Here is a 27,726-nt window from a genome sequence, read left to right on the forward strand (position 1 = left end):
TTTCATGTTTCATGTTCCACTTAATTCCTAGATGTTTATTTATTAAGTTTTAGACCACACATTTTAAAAGTCACTAATGGCTCTTCAGGAGATCCAACCAGTCCATTCCAAAGGAGATCAGCCCTGGGTGTTCTTTGGAAGGAATGATGCTAAAGCTGAAACTCCAGTACTTTGGCCACCTAATGCAAAGAGCTGACTCACTGGAAAAGACTCTGATGCTGGGAGGGATTGGGGGCAGGAGGAGAAGGGGACGGCAGAGGATGAGATGGCTGGATGGCATCACTGACTCGATGGACGTGCGTCTGAGTGAACTCTGGGAGTTGGTGATGGACAGGGAGGCCTGGCGTGCTGCAATTCATTGGGTCACAAAGAGTCGGACATGACTGAGAGACTGAACTGAACTGAACTGAATGGCTCTTCATGATCACATCCTTTATAAATCTTCTTGAGTATTTTAAGCATCCCATGACCATTCATGTAATCCAGTCCTGCTAGCAACTCAAAATAAGTAGCACCAGGACTTTCCTGGTGGTCCAGAGGTTATGAATCTGCACTTCCTTAGCCAGGGAACTAAGATCCCACACGCTTCACGCTGCGGCCAAAAATAAACAAACAAGTAACACCAAAATGACTGAGAAATTTGAGAGGTGAATCCTTAGTAAAGGTAATTATTAACGTGATATGTACATGGTCAAGTTGTACACATTGCTTGAGAGAAGACCTTGAAGAGATGTCCTCTCTTGAAGGACCTTCTAGTACTGCATTGGGTCCAAGTTCTAAATGTTGTATCAACAAGGGTAGGGGAGCCATAAAATTTGTCTCCATTTTCCTGAACCATAACCTTAGGGGAGAAATGCTCTCAGGGCACAAGCTGGGCTGTGTCCACACAGTGTTGTAGTCCCCCAGCCCTAGGGAATCAGGCAGTAAAGACACCTTTCCTCTGAGAGAAGCTCACTGTCCTCATTTCCAGGAATGGTTATGGTCAGCAAAGCAGCTAATCTCACTGCCAAGAGGGAGGGAAGTCAAAGGGAGCCTCAAGTAACTTAGTACCAGGACATTCCAGGCTTTAAAATAGCTGCCTTTACCTCATGGGTCATTTGAAGAAATCTATACAGAACTTGAAAACAAGTTGTACTAGAACCTTACCCAACAGAAGCAAGATCCTGCCAGACATCTTTGCTCATTCCCTTTGTTTTTGTTTTCCAGAGTTTCTTCCTCAGTTTAACATTTTTCCTGCTTACTCACTCACTCCCTGGATGGTTTAATTCTCCTCTGGGTATAACCCAATATGCATAGTAGATACATGGATATGCAGTTTCCTTAGCTCCTCCTCTTTCCTTCCAGCCACTGCTAGGCTCTAGTATGGCAGCATCCATCTCCTCTGACACACATCCATCCACTGGCCCGTCACGTTCTCACTGTCCCTATCTGTTGAATGACTTTACCATCCACCTAGCCATTCCCACTAGAAACCTCAGTCATCTCACCTCCTTTGCTCACTTCTCTTCCCCCAAAAGAATGCCTTTCAAACAGGCATCAAGTCTGGCCACTACTGTCTGAAGAATGTTTTTAGAGTCCGGGGACTTTGCAGGAAGTTTTTAGCTTGTCTCAGCCCAAAGTCTCTGTTTCCATTTATCCTCCACATCATCATCAATTATTCTTCCAGAACAAAAATCTGATTTTATTTCTCTCCTGTTTAGTAACATCTGATAGTTACCCACTGTCTCCTTAACAGTGTAGGACTTCTCTGGTGGTCCAGTGACTGAGACTCCATGCTCTCAGTATAGGGGGGCCAGGTTTCATCCCTGGTCAGGGAACTAGATCCCACATGCCATAACTAAGACCCAGTGCAGCCAAATAATATATAAAATAGATAAATGTTTAAAAAAAAAGTGTATAAAATTCTGCTATGTCCCTTCACCCTCAATCAAAACTCATCTTTCTGCTAACCCGCTCTCTTGGTTCACTTATTATTGTTGTTGTTGTTCAGTTGTTCAGTCGTGTCTGATTCTTTGAGACCCCATGGACTGCAGCATGCCAGGCTTCCCTGCCCATCACCAAGTCCCGGAACTTGCTCAAACTTATGTCCATTGAGTCAGTGATGCCATCCAACCATATCATTCTCTGTTGCCCTCTTCTCCTTCTGCCCTCAAACTTTCCCAGCATTAGGGTCTTTTCCAATGAGTCGACTCTTCGCATCAGGTGGCCAAAGGATTGGAGCTTCAGCTTCCGCACCAGTCCTTCCAATGAATATTCAGGATTGATTTCTTTTAGTATTGACTGGTTTGATCTCCTTGCTGTCCAAGGGACTCTCAAGAGTCTTCTCTAGCACCACAGTTTGAAAGCATCAATTCTCTGGTTACTCAGCCTTATAGCCAGCTTTCCCAATATCTTAGCCCAGAAGTGGTTTCTTAATGTGCTATCTAATTTTTCACTCTATTTCTTTTTCTGGGTTCTCAACTTATTTTTTTTCTTCTCATTTAGGTCATGCTTTGCAAGTCTATGTTGAGGGTTTTATTTTACTATTTTATTTTATTATAATCCCAAGAATATAAACCTTATTCAAGTCTGCTGTCTTGCCAGAAAGAGTTCTAAATCTGAAGTCCAGAATACTATCCAGTCTAGTCTTGTACAATTTGGCTAGTGTTTCAGTCATGGACAATGTTGCTTTCCCAGAGTAAAGGAAATACTTGATCTGCTCTTCCCACCAAAGCACTCATTTGTCATGAATTTCTTCTTCTAAAAGATATGGAATCAGGTGTCATGGAGGCTCATTTCCTGAGCAGAGAGAGAAGTACCTTGGACTTTAAAACCAATCCTTTAATGAGAACACTTTCTACCCACCCATCCCCAAAACAAAGGTCAAAATTAACAGTTTAATACTAAATTCTGGGTATTGTATTATTTTTGCAGATATAGCACCTGGTAAAGGAAGGGAAGTACTCTACATTAAAAAATACTATTTCTGGGAAAAAGAATCACAGGCTCCTTAGTGGCAGCACATCGACAGTTGTATGAACATTATGCATATAAATAACTGTGATAGTGAGAACTACTGAGCTGACCTGATTCAAGAAGGCATATGTCCAACTCCATCAGCTTCCAGAGGCCATTCTTCCTGCCTCTCAACCCCCACAGGCAAAGGACTGAGAAGTCTGGGGAGAAGAATCGCACTGACACACACAGTATCTGTAGGTATTTATCATAGCTGAGTGGTTAATTGCTACCATTACTCCATTAGCCTACTAGATTCAAGAAGAAAAATCAACCAACAAACATTTATCGACAAGGAAAGGTTGTATCACCACCGTACCATGTTAGAAACACAGTGGGAAGGCAAAAGAAGTTTAAAGACTGGAGGGGAAGATATATATTCAACAAATTATTACAATTTATTAAATAAATTAAGAATACAATAAGTAAGAAATACAGGCTGCCAACAATAGAAACCCAACACATGAATGCATGCATGTGCATACACACAAAACAAAGCTTGAAATGAATCTACTTTTCTCTACCTCAAGTGACAGCTTTGTTAATTCACAAGTCATATAAATAGCAGCTTCTATATAGAATTTCTATGTACCCCTTTTCTGTTGTTGTTTATAGCTGCCTATAAAAGCAAGCAAACATGAGTGCTACTGATGTCAGCAGGCAGGGTTGCTGCAATAAATTTATTCAAAATGAGTAACTGTTATGGGTTCTGGTGTCAATTGACAAGCTATAGATGAATTTAAGAATTTGGATAAGCAATAGAGCACAGAGGCTGAAAGTAGGCCCCTGGAGCCAGACTGGCTTCTGTTCTATACTTATCTATACATATCTAGAAGATCCACTACTTACCAGCAGTGAAATCTCATACAGTGCATGTGTAAAGTGAAGATAAACGATCTCATTAGCAACCTCATCGGTTGTTATGAGAATTACATGAGTTAATACTTTGTAAAGCACTTAGCTCCTGTTACAGAGGAAGTGATCTACAAATGTCACCTATTGTTTTTACTCAAACAAGGCCAGTTTTTCAGCCAGCTGAGCACAGTAATACGAAATCACATAGACTCAAAGGAGATTACTGCAGGAGTGTATCTTGGTAAGTTTATTAAGCATAAACAAGAGGGTCCAGGAATTTAATTCCACCTTTGTTGTCTCTAGAGCTGAGTTTTGGTTAGACTGAGAATGACAGTATTTTCTGATCTAGAATGTGACATTACTCTAGTATTTTAACATACTCTAGTATGTCAATACGTGTAGTAGGTAAAAGCAGCAGTAGATAGTCTTCATGTATATTAGCTTTCTTTAGATCAGAAATGCATTTTCAAAAAAAAAACACATTTGGGGGACTTCCCTGGTGGTCCAGTGGTTGAGACTTCCCCTTCCAATGAAGGGGGTGTGGGTTCAATCCCTGGTTGGGAAGCTAACATCCCACATAAAACAGATGCAATACTGTAGCAATTCGATGAAGGCTTTAAAAAAGATTCATACCAAAAATATTTTTAAAAATATATTTGTCTTATTACATGAATATATTCTGTCTGATTTAACCTAATTGTGACAAATTAAGAATAGAGGTGATAGGGTATGAGATGCTGATGGAAGCTTTTACTATGTAGAACACCTTAGATTATAAATCTCTACCGTGCTATTAACAGTTATATCATTAACAACAGTTTTTCAGACTTTGTGCTTCACTCTGGAGCATCTTGAATTTCTTCATTGGGTAATCTAAAACCGAGTTATAATGTGGACAGCAACCGCACACCTCATGTTTCTTGAGTTCAGCCTCAAAATTGTAAATGAAAACAGAAAATATGTTCTCTGTCAAAGCTGTTACTATTAAAAAAAACATAGTCAAATCAACAAAGTAGAATGAGTATCAGATCAGATCAGTCGCTCAGTCGTGTCTGACTCTTTGCGACCCCATGAATCGCAGGACGCCAGGCCTCCCTGTCCATCACCAACTCCCGGAGTTCACTGAGACTCACGTCCATCGAGTCAGTGATGCCATCCAGCCGTCTCATCCTTTGTCATCTTTTAATTAACTTTGTTTTGCGCTTTAAAAAAAAAAACCAACCTCATTTTAAATTCTTAATTCTAATTCTATTCCACTCAAATAGACTATAAAGGGAATACATAGATAGTGCTTACTGCGTTCCAGACGCTGTTCCAGTCATTAGTGAGTTCTGATTCTGATGAGAAAGCCATATACAGTAGTTTCAGCTTTTCTATTACACAGTAATAACCTCAAGGAGAAGAAAGTGAGGGCAAACCGCAAAGTGAAGTTCGTAGTCTATAGACCTGTGTTCTTTGCAAACCATTTACATTGGCACCCAATTTTATGAACTAAAAACCTTGAAGTGAGGGCAAACCGCAAAGTGAAGTTCGTAGTCTATAGACCTGTGTTCTTTGCAAACCATTTACATTGGCACCCAATTTTATGAACTAAAAACCTTGTATAAATTTGTATTACTATTCTAGAAACAGAGTGGCTTATTCCTATTTTAGAGAGAGCTGGTTTTTCAGAGAGACTATGTTCCACTTGACTCCTCTGGTTGGTTCAGCCATAAAGAATCCACCTGCACTGCAGCACATGCTGGGGCTGAGGTGGGAGGAGGGGGGTTGTGTTTCAATCCCTGGGTTGGGAAGATCCCCTGGAGAAGGAAATGGCAACCCACTCCAGTATTCTTGCCCGAAAATCTCATGGACAGAGGAGCCTGGCGGGCTACAGTCGACGGGGTCGCAGTGTCGGACACGACTTATCGACTATGAACAACAACAAACTTTCACTTGGTCTGCTTCTGATACCTATTAACCAATGAAACCGTCCCCATTCTGCTACTGTGGGACAGAAGCAACGACGGGCAAGGAATAATACCCTTAGAGCATAGATCAGTTGTCAGGACAGCCACGAGACCTGAGAAGAGCGGAGTCGCCAGAACCGGGTTTTTCCCAGCGACCCCCGCACGGACTGGGGGGCGGAGCACCTGCGGGCTGCAGAAGGGGCGGAGCACGTTTCGGGCGAGGCTCTGGAGGCGGGGCCGGGGGGGCTCGGGGGCGGGTCTCCCGGGAGCTGTGGCGACGACCTCCGCGGACGCCGGGCGTGTACGCAGGCTCGGTGGGCCGCCGGGAGCGGCCAGCGTTCCACGGCGAGAACTGCTGACCGGTCACAGGCTGTAGGCACGATGAGACCCGGAGAGGAGCGGCCGGTTGAAGGGGGTGCCTGCGCCAGCGTCTCCGATCTGGAGCTGCTGAAGCTGCGCGCGGCGGAGTGCATCGACGCGGCGGCCGAGCGCCTGGGGGCCCTGAGCCGCGCCATCTGGAGCGAGCCCGAGCTGGCCTACGAGGAGCATCACGCCCACGGAGTGCTGACGCGCTTCTTCCAGAGCGAGACCCCGGCCGGGTCGTGGGCCGTGCAGCCGCACTACCAGCTGGCCACGGCCTTCCGCGCGGAGTGGGGGTCGCCGGGGGGCTGGGCGGCGCCGCGCCCGCTGCACCTGGGCTTTCTATGCGAGTACGACGCGCTGCCCGGCATCGGGCACGCCTGCGGCCACAACCTGATCGCCGAGGTCGGGGCGGCGGCCGCCCTGGGCATGAAGGGGGCCCTGGAGAGCCTCGCCGGACTGCCTCTGCCGGTGAAGGTGAGGTGGGACCCGGGAGTGGGGCTCTCTTTGCCTGCCCAGTCCGGGACCGACCAGAGAAGGGCGGCAGCTGGCGCTTCCCTTGCGCATCAGTCCCTTGCCACCCCGGGGCAGGTGTAAGAGACAGCGCTCGATGTCCTGGCCTTTGCTATAGTGGGCAGAATCCCTGGATCAAAATCAGTAGTTCATGAGTTGCCGACCTAGCGACATTTTACAGATTTTTGCTTTTTTTCTCCTGTATGTGAAGTGAAGTTACTCAGTCGTGTTCGACTCTTTGTGACTCCACGGACTGTAGCCTACCAGGCTTCTCCGTCAATGGGATTTTCCCGGCAAGAGTACTGGAGTGGATTGCCATTTCGTGCTCCAGGGGATCTTCCCTACCCAGGGATCGAACCCGGGTCTCCCACATTGTGGGCAGATGCTTTTACCGTCTGAGCCAGGGAAGTCTCTCCTGTATAGTTGTAAACAATTGAGTCGCCTTTCTCCCTTAGGAAAGAACCTTAGAACCAAGCCTGGTTTTCGTGATGGCTTATTTTTGGTAACGGGGCAATCGCAATTGGCTGACAAGCTTGTGCAAGCTCTAGAAGGAAGTAGTTATTGTAGGGAGACCTGCAGACCCTCCTTGTTAGACTCCAAAAATTTTTTTTTTGTTTGTGGCAGTTCTAGAAGCTGTTGTGATTAGAATCATTGGAGTTTGGATAGGAAATGTTCAGCCAGTAGAACTACAAAACTTCTAGAAGTATACAGAAAATGGGAAGAGAGTGACCATTAAGAACATAGATGAGTTGATCCTTAAGTCTTAAAGTTTATTTCGTGATTTTAAGAAATTAACTCGAAATTAAACAGGGAAATGTTGTTTATGTTAGCCATGCTGCTGCTGCTGCTGCTGCTGCTAAGTCGCTTCAGTCCTGTCCGACTCTGTGCGACCCCATAGACGGCAGCCCACCAGGCGGGCAAGTTTAATCTTGTGTTACTCTGTTTTTCCAGATTGTATATTCTTCATTCTGTGAGCTAAGATTCAGTCAGCACCATTCTGGTTAAGGGGAAGACTAGTGTTATATTTCATATTCTTTAGCCCATTTTTTTCCAGCGTCAGTAACCTTTCTCTTTTATTCTAACAGTTCCGTCTTTTGTGGCTTTTTCTGTTTAGCTGCCTTCTCTTTTCTGCCTCTGACTGGGCCTTTGTTTTTCATCTGGCTAGGATTTTGTTTTGTTTGGGGGAGGAGGTGTCCTTTGCTGTTGCATGAAACACTGGAGAGGTTTAGCTTTAACTAGGTTTATGAAAGGTTCAGAGAAGTCAGCAAGATTTAACCTGAAAAGTCATCAGATTTCTTGAGTCAAAGATTAAGTGTAAAAAGCAGCTTAATATAAGAGTTTGAATGCCTGGAAGTATACACACTTCTGATTTTGAACCTTAATACTCAGATTTAGAAGGTTATCTGTCTTATCTGAAAATGGAGTTTTATGTTGATCCTCTTTGCAAGCCAAGACTTGTTCCAACTCGTTTCATTGTGTTCTTATACGTGACCTTGAAAGTGTATTAGTTGTTTATAGATAATTTGTCTTTACTTTTAAAAATTGTTTGAAGAAGTTAAAGTTTAAATATCAAAGTAAAATGTTTATTCTGTAAAGTTCTCTTTTGTTTAATTAGGTGTTTGGTGACCAATAAATCTGCCTGGTTGAGCTGGTGGAATCGAATTAGTAAGTTTGTGTAATAGTTGGCCGTTTCTAACTGTGGTATTAAGATTTATTTAATACTTTTCATAAAGGATGAATGTGTTAAGACCTTTTAAAGAGGTAGTTTAGTAAAGAAACAAAGTTCAGGCCTGAAGGTCAGGATATCTATCCCAGCTCTGCCTTAAGACTTGCTCTGTGACCTGGGGCAAGACACTTGACTCCGTGCCTCGAAACCACCTTTCTTAAAATGATGACAAGGATCTCTTACCTACCTCACAGGGTTGTTGTGAGGATAACTAGTAACTAAAAAGTTCCTTACAGTAAAGTGATTATGAATCATTATATACATATACTAAAAGATAATCAAATAAAAGCTTTAAGAAATAAGTCCTAAATAATTTTGAGGGACTTAGTATATAGTACTTACCTTTTTTCATCTTTGACATTAGTTATATAAAATTGCGTTAGAAGATTGGGAAAAATTTCCTGTAGAGCTTTTAGTACATACTCTGCAATAAATTGGTATAATAATGTCAACTGCAAGTTTGTGATTAATTTAGCACCATAGATTTATGCCCACTGCATAATTTAAGAGTCAGAGAACAAAATCTCTCTTCATAGTTTGATGTAGATTGTGAATATATATGCAAGGAAATCTGACTGACATTTCCTACTAGGAATTTTTGTCCCTCTGACACAGTTATTTCTTTCTAGGTAATTGTCCTGGGAACCCCTGCAGAGGAAGATGGTGGTGGCAAAATTGATTTAATTGAAGCCGGGGCTTTCAAAAATCTTGATGTTGTTTTTATGGCCCATCCATCTCAAGAGAATGCTGCTTATCTACCTGATGTTGCTGAACATGAGTGAGTAATCAAGTTGAAAGAAACTTCTTATTTATTTTGGTACCTGGGTGCATCATTGAAGTGGTTTAAATTTTTACATCAGAAGTTTCACCATAATAGTTAATGGTCCAGTTAGTAGTCTGGTTCCAAGAAGCCACTGCTCAGGTGCTTCAGGAAAACCCTACATTCTCTGCAGTAGCTAGAGAGTAATAGAGGAACCAACCCAGCAGGGCTAGTGATAGTTCAGTGCTAAGGATAGTTCAGTTAACCTACCTCTCTGCATCCCCTGTTTTCAGAGGGTGAGTATTTTAACTGTCCTGGTGTCTTCGGCCTTATCACCAGAAATTGGTGGTGTGACAGGAGGAAGAATCTTTCGTCTTTGGTTTCAAGGATGATGTATAGTAGTACACCTCTGGAAAACCTTAGAGATTAGAAATCTCTGCCAATGCCTCTGGCTAGAAGGGGCCAGTGGCTGCAGGCAGGCTTCCTAGTCCATTAGCCTTCCAGGATTTAGGGTTAGGTAGATTTATTGGCCTTGATCCTGAAGTCAGCCCTTTTGGCCTCAGGCCTTTTCTTAGTATCTGACTTCTTAGATTTTCATTGGCCATCTTCTAAGGTGGAAAGAGAACAAGAACAAAAATTTTAAAAAATTACTCATCTATCTATGCTAAAAATCTGTAACAATAAATAAAGCACTGTGTCCCTATTACTCACCTTCCCCACATCCAGTCCTTTTCTAGAGATATATATTCTTCCAGAACTTTTAGGGTGTATTAATAGCCATAAAATAGGTACATGTATAAATTAAATTTTAAAGGAGGATTTCCCCCAAAAATATTCTTCTAAATATATTGTTGATCTTGCTCTTGCTTTTTAAATTAAACAATATGTCTTGAATATCATTCCACATCACTTTTTAAATATGTTTTTAAGCCTAAAACACTAATGCTAATACAAAACAGGCATTAGCATTTCTTTTCCTGTAGTCTATTGTGCTTTAATTGTACATAGATTTGAATCCTAGAAAAAATAGTGCTAGAATCTTTTTCATAAAGGACATCCTTTTCTATTTTATAATATTTATCACCAGTTTTGTTAAAATTCCAGTTTCTGGGTGATGGTGATAAGATATATATTGAGGAAATAACAAGTATCCTAAAATTTTTAAAATGTGTTTTACTTGAATGCTTTTACTTGTTTTGTTTTGTTAATTGAATGTTTGGAATCAGTAAGAATTGTCATGAGCCTCCTTAATCTACTCATTTAAAAAAAAAAATCTAAGTGACTTTTTATTAATTTACACATGGGTACTATTATTCAGGCTTAAAAGTATTATCTAAGCAAGTCATCTTTGTAAATAACTATTTAATATGTAATCCTTTCTTTAAACCTTCAGTTCAGTTCAGTCACTCAGTCATGTCTAACTCTTTGCAACCCCATGGACTGCAGCACTCCAGGCCTTCCTGTCCATCACCAACTTCTGGAGTTTACTCAAACTCATGTCCATTGAGTCAATGATGCCATCCAGCCATTTCACCCTCTGTCGTCCCCTTCTCCTCCCACCTTTAGTCTTTCCCAGCATCAGGGTCTTTTCAAATGAGTCAGTTCTTCGCATCAGGTGGCCAAAGTATTGGAGTTTCAGCTTCAGCATCAGTCTTCCCAATGAATATTCAGGACTGATCTCCTTTAGAATGGACTAGTTGGATCTCCTTGCAGTCCAAGGGACTCTTCAAGAGTCTTCTCTAACACCACAGTTCAAAAGCATCAATTCTTTGGCGCTCAGCTTTCTTTATAGTCCAACTCTCACATCCACACATGACTACTGGAAAAACCATAGCTTTGACTAGATGGACCTTTATTGGCAAAGCAATGTCTCTTCTTTTTAATATGATGTCTAGGTTGGTCATAACTTTCCTTCTGAAGAGTAAGCGTCTTTTAATTTCATGGCTGCAGGCACATCTGCAGTGATTTTGGAGTCCAAAAAAATAAAGTCTGACACTGTTTCCCTGTCTATTTGCCATGAAGTGATGGGACCAGATGCCATGATCTTCGTTTTCTGAATGTTGAGCTTAAGCCAACTTTTTCACTCTCCTCTTTCACTTTCATCAAGAGGCTTTTGAGTTCCTCTTCACTTTCTGCCATAAGGGTGGTGTCATCTGCGTATCTGAGGTTATTGATATTTCTCCCAGAAATCTTGACTCCAGCTTGTGCTTCTTTCAGCCCAGTGTTTCTCATGATGTACTCTGCATATAAGTTAAATAAGCAGGGTGACAATATACAGCCTTGACCTACTCCTTTTCCTATTTGGAACTAGTCTGTTCTTCCATGTCCAGTTCTAACTGGCGCTTCCTGACCTGCATATAGGTTTCTTGAGAGGCGGGTCAGGTGGCCTGGTATTCCCATCTCTTTCAGAATTTTCCACAGTTTATTGTGATCCACACAGTCAAAGGCTTTGGCATAGTCAATAAAGCAGAAGTAGATGTTTTTCTGAAACTCTCTTGCTTTGTTGATGATCCAGTGGATGTTGGCAATTTGATCTCTGGTTTCTCTGCCTTTTCTAAAACCAGCTTGAATATTTGGAAGTTCACAGTTCACGTATTGCTGAAGCCTGGGTTGGAGAATTTTGAGCATTACTTTACTAGCGTGTGAGATGAGTGCAATTGTGCAGTAGTTTGAGCATTCTTTGGCATTGCTTTTCTTTGGGATTGGAATGAAAACTGACCTTTTCCAGCCCTGTGGCCACTGCTGAGTTTTCCAAATTTGCTGGCATATTGAGTGAAGCATTTTCACAGCATCATCTTTTAGGATTTGAAAGAGCTCAACTGGAATTCCATCACCTCCACTAGCTTTGTTCATAGTGATGCTTCCTAAGGCCCACTTGACTTCGCATTCCAGAATATCTGGCTCTAGGTTGGTGATCACACCATTGTGATTATCTGGGTCATGAAGGTCTTTTTTGTATAGTTCTTCTGTGTATTCTTGCCACCTCTTCTTAATATCTTCTGTCTCTGTTAGGTCCATACCATTTCTGTCCTTTATTATACCCATCTTTGCATGAAATGTTCCCTTGGTATCTCTAATTTTCTTGAAGAAATCTCTAGACTTTCCCATTCTGTTGTTTTCCTCTATTTCTTTGCATTGATCACTTGAGAAAGGCTTTCTTATCTCTCCTTGCTATTCTTTGGAATTCTGCATTCAAATGGGTATATCTTTCCTTTTCTCCTTTGCCTTTTGCTTCTCTTCTATTCACAGCTATTTGTAAGGTCTCCTCAGACAACCGTTTTGCCTTTTTGCATTTCTTTTCCTTGGGAATGGTCTTGATCCCTGCCTCCTGTACAGTGTCACAAACCTCCGTCCATAGTTCTTCAGGCCCTCTGTCTATCAGATCTAATCCCTTGAAATTTGTTTTTTTATTGTATCTGAGTAGTTAGACTAGCATGAGAACTATTTAAAGTGAGAAAACAGTGTATAAAATTTTAAGGCTTTAGTGATACGGGTATTCTGGAACATTAATAAAGTATTGATCAGGAACAGCTGACTTAAAGCAATAGTATTTATAAAATTGTGAGTTTAATCTGATTTTTAGAGGTTTTCTTAACCCATTTCAAATATTACATCCTGGGAAATCTCTGGCAGTCCACTGGTTAGAACTCTGTGCACTCACTGCTGAGGGCACAGAATTTGATCCCTACTCAGAGAGCTAAAAATCCATAAGCTGGGTAGCTCTGCAAAAAAAAAGGTAAAAATAAAAAGCCACACACACAAAAAAGTGACCTCCTTTTTGTCTTTGCTTGACCTTTCCCCACCCCTAAGACAGAATTATCTGAGTTTCTGCAGACCTTTGATAGAGAACTGTCACAATACAGTGTAGAGGACAGGAGCCATCTTTTTGGTAATACCAGCACTTCATACAGTATTGGATTGTTTATTTAAGTTTAATGGCATACAGATTTAATTTGAAGAGGAGTTTGAGCAGAATTCTTTTCTGGACTGCCTTCTTTGTGTTAGTTACTGTATTACATATAAATTAGAACTAAAATATGTAAATTGATACATTATTGCTACAAATAATTTGCAAATAAAAATTCCAGCAGTGTGAATTAATTTTGAATAATGATTGGATTTTCTTTGTTTAGTGATATTGAAAAAAGTAATTCCTAATGATGTTTTATTTCCTAGTGTGACTGTGAAGTACTACGGTAAAGCGTCTCATGCTGCTGCTTATCCCTGGGAAGGGCTGAATGCATTAGATGCTGCTGTCCTCGCTTACAACAATCTGTCTGTGTTAAGACAGCAACTGAAACCAACCTGGAGAGTTCATGGTACAAATGTCAGATACTTTGGGTAATAGATGGTGCTTAATATATTTGAGTGCAATACAATTCTTTAATAGACTATTTGATGAAAAACATTGGGGTTTAAAATAAATACATAAATTTTTTTAAATGTAAAAAAAAATTGGGGACATTCTATGTACTGTATGAATATTCAAAAATTTTTTTAACATTTTCAGAAATTCCTGGGGCAGGATAGTAGATGTTTGTTTACATGTGGTTAAGATTATTTGTACATAAATAGTATGGTCATTTTGAGTATTAGAACGGATGTTTTTATGTAAAGGATATATGTTCTTTCTGTTGGTATTTGAAAGTTAGAACTTGATTTCCCAGTTATCCTGTTTCTTGATAACAAAACTTCATTGTTTTCTCATTTTAAAAAAATTGATGGTTACTGGTTTTATATATTCAAGTGCTGTTAATCCTAAGTAAACGTACTATGCATAATTTAAAATTATGTGTAGCACTTTAATGTAAATACAGTAATAAAGTACTGTCTTGAAGTTGCAGATTTATTTTTTAGTTTCTTTCCTTATGCTTTGGGAAAGTATTCTACTTCAAATCTCTTCTTTACCCGATTTTGCTGTACTCTAAAATTAGTTCTAACTGCACTTTTACCAATTTTCTACTTTAGTTTCTTTAAAAGGACCAAACATGAATATGTAAAAATACTTTTAAAAAAAAGCAGGTCATAAAATATCAGGCTGTGCTTATTTATTTTAGTTATTATTTTGAATGGATACATCTTCCTTCTCAGTATAGTTCCAAATAAATGCATTTGTTTTGACAGCTGAGAGTATACTTTGTGATCTTTGATTTGTATTGGTTTCTTATTGACATAAAAATATTCTCAAATATTTCCCCAGAGCCAAATGCCATTTAAAGTGGGATTCCTAAGATATGAGGGTATAGAACCTCATACCATTGGGGATTTTCCTTATGTCAAAAGTTTAGCAAAATATACAACTATAAGAAAGCCCACTGAAATAAAACTCCCTTTCAGAAGGCTAACAATACTTGTAAAAATTTCTGACAGTTTCTTTTTAGTCAAGAATCATAATTTATTAACATCATGTAAATTCCTCAGGCTAAAGTACATATAGACAGTTATTTTATTTTTCCTATTAGCCAGTAAATATCCCAGAATGCATAGAAACTTGTATAACATCAAAATCTTGATTGGTGTATATGTGAAGGTAATAAGTTTAAACTATTTTTCTGTATATATGTTTTGGCTGAAAAACTTTATGGCTGTATTTAAACTAAAGGAATGGTCTCCAAGCTCCAAGTTCAATTCCAGTAATTTGGTTCTTTTTATAGGTATAATAAAAAATGGTGGTGTAAAACCCAATATCATTCCCTCTTATTCTGAGTTAATCTATTACTTCCGTGCACCCTCAATGAAAGAACTTCCAGTTTTGACCAAAAAGGCAGAAGATTGCTTCAGAGCTGCAGCTTTGGCTACTGGGTGCACAGTAAGAACTTTTAAGAGTTAATCTAAGTTATAATCAGAAGTATATATGTGGGCTGGGACTATTTATATTAAGTTACATTAGAATCTAATTTTGCCTTGCTTTCATTTGGCAGTGTCTTGAATATGCAAAAATCAGTTGATTTGAAAGTCTTTCATTCTTATTCATTTTACTCGGTTTTTGCATAGGGAAGACCACAGTTGTCTTATCACACAGGACTTAGAATAACTGGTATTGCTGAGCTAGAATCCCTGCCTTTCTGCAAGTTATATTTTTCCTTACTGGCAGTTATGCTTTTAGAATTGCTCTATATAGTTGCTATAAAGGCAACTTTATGGCAAAATCAGCCAAACCTATCTTTTGTTTTTATTCCTCCTATCACAGTTACTGCTTTTGATACCGTATTTTACACCCTTTTCTTTTGTGTGTCCCTTAACTCATTATTATAGTTACACATGATTTTGCTACTTTTGTCTTTTAACCTTCCTACTAGCTTTAAAGTGGTTGATCTACTACTTTTACCTTTGGCAATGAGATTTTTCCTTTTGTAATTTTCATATTTTCAATCATGGCCTTTTTTTTTTGCTTAAACAGTCCTTCAGACATTTCTTAGAAAGTTGGGGCTTTGTGATACTGAACTCTTAGCTTTTGCTTGTCTGTGAAACTTTTGATCTCTGCTTCAAATCTGAATGAAAGCTTTGTCAGGAGGGTATTCTTGGTTGTAGGTTTTCCCTTCCATCACTTTAAGTATATTGTGCTACTCCCTCTGGCCTGCAGAGTTTCTGCTGTAAAGTCAGCTGATAGCCTTATGGGAATTCCCTTGTAGGTATCTTGTTGCTCTTCTCTTTTGCTTTTTAATATTCTGTCTTCATCTTTAATTTTTGCTGTTTAATGACAGCATGGTCCTTTTCAGGTTGATCCTGTTTGGTATTCTCTGTGTTTCCTGGACTAGATGTCTGTTTCCCAGATTAGAGAAGTTTTTAGCTATTATGTCTTCAAGTATGTTCTCTGCTCCTCTCTCTCTCTTCTCCTTTTGGGATCCCTATAATACAAATGTTAATACTCTCAATGTTGTCCCAAAGGGTTCTTAAACTGTCCTCATTTTTAAAAATTCATTTTTCTTTTTTCTTTTCAGCTTGAGTGATTATCACTACTTTGTCTTCCACTTTGCTCATCTGTTACTCTGTATCATTTAATCTACTGTTGATTTCTTCTAGTGTATTTCTTATTTCAGTTACTATATTCTTTAGCTCTGTGTAGTTCTTTTTTATATTTTCCAACTCTTTGTTTAAAACTTCTCATTCTGTTCATCCATTCTCCTGAGTTCTTTGAGCATATTTATGATTATTACTTTAAATATCTTATCAGATAGATTGCTTATCTCCTCTTATACTTAAATAGTCTTTTAATAATTTTTATGTTTTGGCTGACTTATAGTATCTGTTGGGCTTCCCTGGTAGCTCAGCTCATAAAGAATCCACCTGCAATGTGGGAGACCTGGGTTCAATCCCTGGGTTGGGAAGATCCTCTGGAGAAGGGAACAGCTACCAACTCCAGTATTCTGGCCTGGAGAATTCCTTGGAGTCGCAAAGAGTCAGACACAACTGTGTGACTTAGTATGTTTAGATTTTCATTGTTTCTAACTTAGATGTTGCTAAGAGTAAAATAATTATTATCTCTGCCATTTTATAATTGATTTTTGCTAATGTTATTGGAATTATCTTTAGTTTGTGGGAATATTGCCCATTTTTTATTTAATAAAATCTAAATCTGTAAATCCTCTTAACTGGGCACATGTAAACTGCTTCTGTATCTTAATGCACTGAAATTAATAAATGAGGACCATAGTCAACCCCTCCACACTGTGGATCTTCTGTCTTTCTCTTAAAGTACTTTATACCTTTCAGACCAGGTAGTGGTGTCAGTGTCAGTTTGTATACTGCTGCTGCTAAGTCGCTTCAGTCGTGCCCGACTCTGTGCGACCCTATAGACAGCAGCCCACCAGGCTCCGTCGTCCCTGGGATTCTCCAGGCAAGAACACTGGAGTGGGTTGCCATTTCCTTCTCCGATGCATGAAAGGGAAAAGTGAAAGTGAAGTCGCTCGGTTGTGCCCGACTCTTAGGGACCCTATGGACTGCGGCCCACCAGGCTCCTCCGTCCATGGGATTCTCCAGGCAAGAACACTGGAGTGGGGTGCCATTTCCTTCTCCAATGCAGGAAAGTGAAAAGTGAAAGTGAAGTCGCTCAGTTGTGTCCAACTCTTAGCGACCCCATGGACTGCAGCCTACCAGGCTCCTCTGTCCATGGGGTTTTCCAGGCTGAAAGTCAGTAAATCTTGATTTGTCTTTTAGGGGCTGTAGCCTAGAGCAGTGTTTCTTATGTGGCTTTGGGACCACCTGCATCAGAATTACTTGGGGGTGCTGGTTAAAGTGGAGATTCCTGGCTGCTCCCACTCCTGGTTTAGGTGACTGAAACTGAGACTTACTGGTTGGTAGAACTAGGTGACCTTGTGTGCTTTGGTGCATGTAAAGCATAAAGGAGATAGGGTCCTAGGAACTCTCATTATAGAAAAATGTGTTTTTTTTAAAAGTAAAGATTTGAGAGAGTTTATATCCTGAAGGGGAGGCGCCTCCTTTTAAAACCTCTTTCTGTTAGAGAACCAGTGCTGGTTTGAAAATTAGATCGTGAATTCAAATTTCTTAATTTTAAATTTGCGTTATAATTTTTATTAGGTGGAAATTAACGGTGGAGCACATGATTATTACAATGTTCTTCCCAATAAGAGTCTGTGGAAAGCTTATGTTGAAAATGGAAAAAAGCTGGGAATAGACTTCATTTCAGAAGATGCTATGTTCAGTGGCCCTTCAGGTAATTAAGTTCTTTCAGATATACCATGCTGTTTGAGGAAGGGAACTACCATCCAAGGTTAAATGGTTTTGCTTAACAACTTTGGAGGTTGGGGGAAGTATTGCTTATGCTTTTTAATGACACTTATTTACAAACTTAATGGTTAGGAGAAAGACATTAAAGAACTCTTCAGTGAATGTAGAATGCCATGTGAACAGATTTGCTTTTAGAAACAGCCAACCTACTCTTGGCTTTATATTCTAAGTGTTTCTAGTGTTTAAATTTGCTTAGTTCTAATTTTTAAGTAAGCTACTTAAAGGGGAAATCGAATTTTAATTCATTCTCAGTTATCAGTAAACAGGTTACTAAGGACTTGTATATGGGGACATTTTCAGTTTCTGAGAAATAACAAACAACTATTAGAATTTAAACATGCATAAGTATATCAGGTTATTTTAGTTTTTTTTTTCTTTAAAGAGCATTATTGTTAACATGTTTACATGTTAGAAATGTATCTCCTAAAATATGGTAGATATTGATGATGTAGACTCAGGGGGACTTGGAGATATAAACAGGGTGTTGATGTCATTCAGCGAGATGAGAGTTCAAGGGAAAGAGCAGGCTGAAGTAGGGTGGATTGGTATAAATTATTCATTTGTTAAATTTGAGGTCTTCACAGGACTTCTCAGGAAAGCTGTTCAATAGCCTATTCCAAAAGTTGTCTAGGTTGAGACTTAGGGGTTGTCAACACATGAGAGGTGATTGAAGACATAGGTTTCAATGTTGAGGAGGTTGCCTGAGGACACAGAGGAAGGACACAAAGAGATGAAGCCCTAGGGATCACCAGTGCTCAGGAAACAGGTGACAGAAGTGACTAGAGAGGGAGTCATAGAGAAAGCCAGACAGTCAGTAGAGAGTGGAGTCATGGAAACCAAAAGGGTAGAGAATTTCTGGAAGGGAAGGAGTTGTAAATCATGTCAGGTGTATAGAGATAAAGGTACATGTGCTCCGTTGGACTAGCAATTAAAAGTTAATGATTCATCTTACCTTTCCAAGGATCTACCGATTTTGGAAATGTTTCTTTTGTGGTTCCCGGGATTCATCCATATTTTTACATTGGGTCTAATGCCTTGAATCATACAGAACAATATACTGAAGCTGCAGGTAAGTGTTGACGTTTTGACACGAGCTCTTTTTGTAGTAGTAGCTGCCCTTCTAATTGCTCAGTTTAGCCCATTATCACTTCTTTACCGAACACCTCAGGAAATACTATATTGTGGTGGTCAGTTGGAGAGGCAATTTAGATATTGAGAGCTAACCTGAAAACGAATAAATTAGGTGTAATACATATGAAATTGCCTTTATTTAACTTCTCTCCTCTTTAGGATCACAAGAAGCTCAGTTCTACACTTTGAGAACAGCCAAAGCTCTGGCAATGACTGCACTGGATGTTATTTTTAAACCAGAGCTGCTGGAAAGAATCAGAGAGGACTTCAAATTGAAACTTCAAGAAGAAGAGTTTTAAATACAGTAGAATAAAAGGAGGGTTTAGGAGCTACTTACAGATCATTCAGAAGAAGTGATGATTTTTTCCTGTAATCTTTTTTAATGAGGGAGGAGGGCATGGCTTGTTTTTCAGTCTTAAAGGAGTCAAATTCCTCTTACCTGAAAAGTGAGGACATGATATGGAAAAAACATATTACCTCATATCTACAGTGAAAATTTCGCAAATCTGTGTCTGATGAAATTGTGACCTTTCAGAGCTGGCATTTCATAAACAACCTGGATGACACATGGTTTATTGGTGATAATATTTTATAAAGCCATATGTTGTGTGAGTGTATTTTAAAAGATCCAAGAGATTTCAGGCCTTACATTCATAATGGGCACATGAAGAGATATTTTTGGTATTGGTTGGTAACACGTGTTCTATAAAGTTGTTTAAAAATTCCTGTTCTAAATTTAGGGAAGATTCATTTGGAATATCTGACTGTATCTGTTTTGGTCTAGAGACTCTTTTCATTGATAATAAAGGTAGGCTTTTAATCAGAAATGCTGTGGGAAACAACTAGAAACTCAGCTACAAAGAATGAGCTTAAGTTACCATTTGAAAGAAAATGAAAATGTTCTTTTTTGTATATAACCTACTCAGAGAAGTGGCAATGAAGTGCTGTTTCTCATTCCATATTATTGTAATAGGGAAAATGGTAGATGGATAGGATTAGACTCTTCCTGTAAGGTTTTTGCTTAGTGGCCCCATGTGTCCTAGAGGAATATGGTGAGAGGAGTGATGTCTGCTTATCTTGAATGTTAATGTCATGGAACTGGTCCCCTCTACCTATCAGCCCTATTCAGGCTTCTCCTCAGAAGCTAGCCTGTCCAGCCTGAGCAAACTCGGTAGTTTATTAAATTTAGGGAACAGAATTCTAAGCCCCCTTAAACCCCATGTTAACCCAGTATAAACTAAAAAGTATTATATTAGTTTTTCCTGGTGTGACTTTCTTTATCATGATAAAAGAATGTGAAAAGTTTCCAGTACAACAAATATATTAAGCTGTGAGTATAGTAAAGGTCCAGGAGTCTTTATTTTAAAGGGAGTCCTCAAATTTGAGTCATAAGCATTCCAAAAATGGAAGGGGGAAAGAGAGCAAAGTGAGCATTTGGTCTCAGCTGTAAGCAGGTCAATTTGTATGCTCTAACACTTGGCTTCTCATTTGGAAAGTTAGATTTGATCCCTTATCCTTATAGTCTTTTAAACCTCTATTTCCTCTTCTATCTGAAGCTATTTAAAGTTAAAAGAAAGAGAGGGGAATTTGAGAGGAGAGTTAGTATTTGAGAATTGCATTCCTTCTGTATCTGCCGTCTGCAGACTGGCCTGATTTGGCAAGCAGCCTAATTGTTTATGGCTAGCATGCTGAAAATGAGCTGTTCTTTTTTTTAAAGGGCGCAGGAAGAAACAGCATCAGAGAGCAAATTGTGTGACCTGCAACACCTAAAATATTTACTGTCTGCCCCAGTCCATCCTGTATAACATAAAAACTGGTTCTCTGTGACTTACATCATATAATCAGATCTTCTCCTAGAAGAAGACTTCAAGCCTCTGGATCGAAAACACTGAGAAAGGGATTTAGACAGCAGTGCCCATAATGTGTCAGTGGTTTGTCCTCCCTGGGGGTTGTGGCTCTTTCGAAGTTTGCTTTCTTGTAGTATCCAGCCTTAAGGCCGTGTCCTGTGCAAGCCACTCTTCTTAACTCTTGGTATCAGCTTTTAGAACTTGATCCTCCTTGACATTCTTTGTCTGATTTTTAAAAATTAGAGTAGATCCCTGCATCCGGAAGATCCCCTGGAGAAGGGAATGGCTACGCACTCCAGTATTCTTGCCTGGAGAATTCCATTTCCCTCTAGATCTCACCTTGACATTTTATGTTAAGTTATTTAGTATAATTCAGACTTTATTCTTTATAATTAAGACTTTTAAAATCCCCTCTTCATTTTTATTTACTAGTGAGTTAATAGCCATATTACATTAAAGCATGTAAATAAATATGCAAATAAATGCTGAGTCAAAATCTCCCATCCAGAGGAGCAAGTGTAGCTAATCTTCACTATGCAATTAGAATTTGGGAGACTACTTCCTTTGTGAAAGTATTAGTTGTTCAGTCGTGACAGACTCTTTGTGACACGTGGACTGCAGCCCACCAGGCTCCTCCGTCCATGGGATTTCCCAGGCAAGAACACTGGAGTGGGTTGCACTCCCTTCTCCAGAGGATCTTCCCAACCCAGGGATCAAACCCAGGTCTCCCGCATTGCAGGCGGATTCTTTACCGTTTGAGTCACCAGGGAAACACTTCTCTGTAACGGTAGTTTTCCTTTTGGAACTAAGGTCTTTCTTTATCCTCATACTTCAGTGGCGTGTTTGTAATGTGCTAAATTTTCATAAATGTTTATACTTAGCTTAAATTATCATTGTGTTGATTGGGCCTCACATTTTAGATGAAATCTCCAAAGATTGTTTGGAGGATAAATGGAGAACCATTCAATTTCAGGAGAACAGTGTCACTTCTAGATAAAAAGGGTTATATATATATGTATATACATATACTCTATATATGTAAATGATTAATATTTTTAGGAGGTTGACACATGAATAAGACTTTTTCAAAATTTGGTGTCTTGTTTTTGAGAAAGGGGGCAACTAACTTTTTCTCCCAGAATTAGTTTGAATAATGACACTTGACTATCTCTTAGATTCAGTGATTGTATGTTATTCCTCCACTGGATTATGTATTCTTTGAAGCCATTGTCTTTTCAGTATGCTTAATTTCCTTTAGGTACACTAAAACCTGACTCATTTGAAAGATAAAACAGGCCAAGCTAAGTCAGTATAAAGTTGAAAAGAATTTGACTTTTAAAATATTGAATCAACTTCTGACCTAAACTAGAGACATAGGTGGACCTGTTGACTATCTTGGTTTTTATAGAAAATGGTTTTATTACATGCTTTTTTTTTTTTAACTTTAACTGTTCACAGGCTAAACTAAAAGCCTCTTCCTCAAATACCAACTTTTGGCTATTTTTGTTAAATTAATAGACCTAAAATGTATAATCCAGATTAATGGTTTAAATTTAATAACAGATTGAACATGTGTTTTCTTTTGTGACTTAATTTTAAAAGCAGGCCTGACTGAATATGGGACCTGTATAAAACAATTATGTGGTACTACTCACTACTAGGGGGCTTCCCTGGTGGCTCAGGCGGTAAAGCGTCTGCCTGCAATGCGGGAGACCCGTGTTCGATTCCTGGGTCGGGAAGATCCCCTGGAGAAGGAAATGGCAATCCACTCCAGTACTCTTGCCAGGAAAATCCCATGGACGGAGGAGCCTGGTGGGCTGCAGTCCATGGGGTCGCAAAGAGTCAGACACGACTGAGTGACTTCACTTTCACTCACTACTAAGTTGCTATATACTATATAATGATTGAGTGTAGCTAATATTTAGCTTGCCTGTTAAAATTCTCAGGTTCTATTAGTTTTAAAAACTACTCATATTTTATTAATTATTCAGGAATTTTCCCCTTTTAATTGCTTCTTCCTGTAGCACTCATAAGGGCTAGGACATTTAGGTTAAAATAGAACACTCTTGCCTAGAAAATCCCATGGACCGAGGAGCCTGGTGGACTGCAATCCATGGGGCCACCAAGAGTCAGACACGACAGAGCGACTTCACTTTCACTTTTCACTTTCGTGCACTGGAGAAGGAAATGGCAACCCACTCCAGTGTTCTTGCCTGGAGAATCCCAGGGACAGGGGAGCCTGGTGGGCTGCCGTCTATGGGGTCGCACAGAGTCGGACAACTTAGCAGCAGCAGCAGCAGAACATTTTCATGTGTTTGTGAATACTTGTATAAACTGGAACTGTTTTGGTTTCCCACAATCCTCCAAAGGATTGTTTATTAGTAAGTTGTAGTGATCTTTTCAACAGTTGAGTTTGGTGAACATTTGTCCAGGAGAGCCTACTTCTAAGCACTGGGGGTAAGGTAAAGAGTAAAATATAGTTCATGCTCCGAAAAACTTGTGGTTGGTGGTAACTTCTCATAAGATTTGCTCCATTTAAGCAACACTGGGTTTGAGGGAACACCTGAAGGCTGCTGTCTTGGAAACTTTTGAGGAAATGTTTCTGAAATATTTAAAAATACCTGAGTTATCTCAATCTGTTTGAATAGAAGAAATTGATATGAAAAGTCTTCTTAAAGAATGATTATCTACAAAACTGTATAATATGTTCTTTTTAGAAAACCTTTCAGATAGTTTTTATTTTATACATTTCTTACTTTTTATCTGAAGTATCTCTGGTCTTCTGGAAAATGTCCTACATAGTACTAGCCTTCAAAAGATCAAAGTAAATTTTCATTGTAAAATAAGTCAATTGTCTTCCTGCTAGCTAGCAACTCTTTATAAGTGTGTAAGGTATGAAAAACTGCTTCTTTACTTTTGTTTATACTTCAGCAAGCCTTTTGCAAACAAATTATATAGTTAAGGATGATGCATTTGACATGTATGAAGTTAATATTTTCAAGTAAAATCAGTCTCTACTACTATCAGATCATAGTCATTTAAAAAATATTTTAATGCATACATATATTAAAGTATGTATGAAAAATGTATAATGTTAATAAATGTATTTATCAAATAGCAGTTGTGGTTTTCTTCAACCTATATAGGGAGTTTTGAAAATATATGACTATAAAGCACAATTACCCAAATACACTGTGACATAATCTTTTTTAAGAATTTATTTTTTGGAGAGGATAATTTCTTTACAATGTTGTGTTGGTTTCTGCTGTATATATTATAGTCTCTTATTCAGTATTACAGATGTTGATTTGCTTTTATACTATAATGTCATGTTACTTATATGAGAATTTAAAAAGAACAATTATTTTTGTTTAAAAACGAGTGTTTTACTAGTCTCAGATGCTGAGAAATGCCAGGACAAGTTTTACATGATAAGACATAGGTACATAATTACAGTATTGAATTTTCTTAAAAAATGTTTTTCAACTTCAGTATAGTCATACCGTGTAATAAATGCAACAGAGCAGATTTTTAGATTCTTATCAATGGCTAGAGAATAAGTGCCTCATATGAAAAAAATTGCAAGTGTCCGTGTTTTTTGGTTTGAACTGGCTTTCAAAATAGAGTCCAAATCTGTTCTTTTTTTCCAATGATAAAAATGTAAAATGAGCTTTGATTAGTATAATGGCTCACAGCATCCAGCTGCTTTAAAAAATAAACCTCAGAAATACAAAATAGAAAAGAATATCAAATTAAGGTCTTCAATAGACAAAATTCTTGTTTAGCTCAAAAGACTAAGTAGCCATTGCCCCACTGAGTAAAACAATGAGTTGCCTTTGAGAGTTTGGACTTTTATCTATTAGTTGTGTTGCTAATGCCTGACACCTTTTTATTTGACCCAAGAGAATGGAAAGCAGTTCAAAAACTTCATGTTTTCCCACTTGAGCTTAATTTATTTAAGGAATAACCAAACCTAGATCCAAGCATCGTTACTGCCTGTGAATGATATAGATTCAGGATTAACCATCACTTCAAGCCTTGTCATCAGACCTGACTCATTCCTCACAGGAGGATCATGTGTTGTGTGTGAGAAGCTAAAAGAGTTTGATACGAATCTAAATACCCCTGAACTACAAGAATTCAAGTTTGCTTTTAGCTTGATAGAGGAGTAAGAGGCCATCTGTGAAGAAGCAGACTTAGGTGCAGTTGAAATCTTAGCAAAACTTTAACCTGTTGTCTGTCCATTAATCTCTGAAAGTGGTGAGGGGCTACTCAGTTATTGTTCAGCCTGTTTCCTCAAAGATGGAGTGGTTACCCACAGCAACTATTTGGTATACCTCCCATTGTCTTAGCTTTTAGCTTCTGCCCATCCATCCAAAGTCACAAAACCCACTCAAGTGGGTTGTGTGTTTTTAAGACAAGCTCTTTTGTAAAAAATATGTATGTAAGAAGAGCTTATAATAGAAAATCCCAGCCAGAAAGAGATCGCAGCCACAGCTGTTTCAGATGTTTATGATGGTGCTCAGTCATGTCCAACTCTTTGTGATCCTATGGACCGTAGCCTGCCATGCTCCTCTGTCCATGGGATTTCCCAGGCAAGAATACTGGAGTGGGTTCCCATGCCCTCCTCCAGGGGATCTTTCCAACCTGGAGATTGAACCCACATCTCATGTTTCCTGCAGTGGCAGGTTCTCTACTACTGGGTCCACCTGGGAAGCCCCTTATCTCTAGGAGTCTCTCCAATCAGATTTTAACCCATGTTTCCCAGCTTCTGATGTTGCTATTACCCCACCTACCCTCTGCCATTTTCTAAGTTCTGGCCTAAATACTACTTGTTTCATTGATCCAAGGTTGGAACAAAAGAATTTAGAAAATCAAGTGGAAATAATAACAAAATTTAGAAATTAACTCACAAAGCATAGATTTCTTATTCTAAGATAAGAACAATTTGACTAATAAAACTTGTCTTCTGTCCTCACCCCAATATGTCATAACTGTATTTATTACCTATTAATATATGGCCTTGATTTATCCATTCCCGTTGCCAAAGAAATACATTTTTCTGCCTGTACAGAAGCATGTTCTTCATGTTGAATCAATTTCTGATGTTTTGGTTATTTGCTGGGGTAGGTTGTTTGTTTTTAACACTGTGAAGTGTCCTTGTTCTGACCTCATTTGCAGACAGCTATTATTGAGTGCAGGGTAGGCTGAGTAGGAAAAAGCTTATTCTGACTCTTGTTTCTAATTCCTTTCACATCTCCTGAAGGGCCAGCTGACCCTCTCTTAGCTCAGTAGAAGGCCTATACAGACTGAAATGGGATTTTGATAAGGGTGGAGAGACACTTGAATTAGCTGTCCTGGGAATTAAGAGTTGAGGTCATTTAGAGGATGATGACCTCTGGGATTTTAAGATCAATGAATCTGGAGGTGACTGTCATGTGTGAGCAGAGAAGGACACTCTTCATAGTGAATAAAGCAAATCACACTGAAAAAAAGGAAAGGTAACTGCTGAGAAAGAGAAGCTGTCTGCAATCGTTATAGTACTCATCAGGCACAGCCATTTTTTCACTTCATGTCTTTGTGATTCCTGTGGTCTTAAGCTAGTTTGAGTGCGTTACTGTTCCATTGAATCACTAAGGTATAGTTTTGAACTTCCCTGGTTGGCTCAGATGGTAAAGAATCTGCCTGCAATACAAGAGACCTGGGTTTGATCCCTGAATTGGGAAGATCCCCAGGAGAAGGGAATGGCTACCCCCACTCCAGTATTCTTGCCTGGAGAATTTCATGGACAGAGGACCCTGGCAGGCTATGGTGTCACATAGAGTCACAAAGAGTCGGACATAACTGAGTGACTAACACTAACAAGGTATAGTTTAATTCCATTTGTGATTTTTAAAGTCTTAAGCTGAGAACTTGGAATTACACTACACACTATTTACTCAATATAATAATAATACTGATCTCAAATCAGCATCCATTCTATACATTCATTGTTAATATGAGGAAATTAAGTCTAGAGTGTGACAAGAATATTTCCCTAAGAGTATTCATCACAGTATTATTTTTTTATCCAGTGTTAAGGAAAAGATTGCCATGTACACTCATAGTATGGAATGATTTTAATGGCTGCAAACTATAGGGAGTTTTTAGTAGGAAAATGGTCATACTATGTCATGGAAAAAAAGCCTGTATAAATTTGTATATAAAATATGGTGACAACTTTACAAAACTATGTAGACAAAAAGATAAGTAACACTAGTTGCCCATGGCTAATAGGATTATGAATGGGTTTTTTTCTGCTTTTTATGACTTTACAAATTACCATCCCCTCCAAAACAAAAAAGGTAGAAAGAAAGGAAATATTCCTCCCACATAGAGTAAGCATGCAATACTGAGTTGCTTCATGTATAAATGCAGCTCTTACATAACTTTTTGTGAATGATACTAAAGGTATATGGTTACACAAACCTAGTTCAGTGCTTTGCTCACTTGAATGTACGTAAGAATCACCTGGGGAACTTGTTAACATACAGATTCTAATTGGGTGTGGGGTGAGGCTTGATGTTCTGCTTTCCTAACATGTTCCTAGGTAATGCCAGGGCTCTTCTGGGAATTACAAGTATTTGTCCCAATTATATATAGATAAAAATTAAACAATATGAAATTGAAAAGTTAAAGCATCCAATTATTTTGAGAGGTGATAATACTTAAGTGAACTAAATGGTTTTATTCTAACATTATTAATGTGTTTGTTGGATAATGTGCTTTCTTATTACTGCAAATACTGGAATTTTCCATACAAAGAAACTCAGTTGTAACACAATTTTTTTAATAATCAGAATG

General features: G+C 38.9%; 1 protein-coding gene across 2 annotated transcripts; it reads left to right on the forward strand.

Annotated features, from left to right (window-relative positions):
* Positions 1-6,028: 6,028 nt before the first annotated feature.
* On the forward strand, positions 6,029-19,602 carry PM20D2 (peptidase M20 domain containing 2). Of its 2 annotated transcripts, XM_006055337.3 has the most exons (7): positions 6,031-6,635; positions 9,027-9,175; positions 13,334-13,476; positions 14,812-14,966; positions 17,696-17,831; positions 18,867-18,974; positions 19,196-19,602. In XM_006055337.3, exons 1-7 carry the CDS (start codon positions 6,180-6,182, stop codon positions 19,333-19,335), a joined length of 1,287 nt encoding a protein of 428 aa, XP_006055399.1. In that variant the 5' UTR covers positions 6,031-6,179; the 3' UTR covers positions 19,336-19,602. The 2 variants fall into 2 exon arrangements, with proteins under 2 accessions (XP_044780214.1, XP_006055399.1); XM_044924279.1 differs by lacking the exon at positions 18,867-18,974 and having other exon boundaries at positions 6,029-6,635.
* Positions 19,603-27,726: the final 8,124 nt, after the last annotated feature.

Source organism: Bubalus bubalis, chromosome 10 (genome assembly GCF_019923935.1).
Source record: "Bubalus bubalis isolate 160015118507 breed Murrah chromosome 10, NDDB_SH_1, whole genome shotgun sequence".
In the NCBI taxonomy this organism is placed as follows: domain Eukaryota; kingdom Metazoa; phylum Chordata; class Mammalia; order Artiodactyla; family Bovidae; genus Bubalus; species Bubalus bubalis.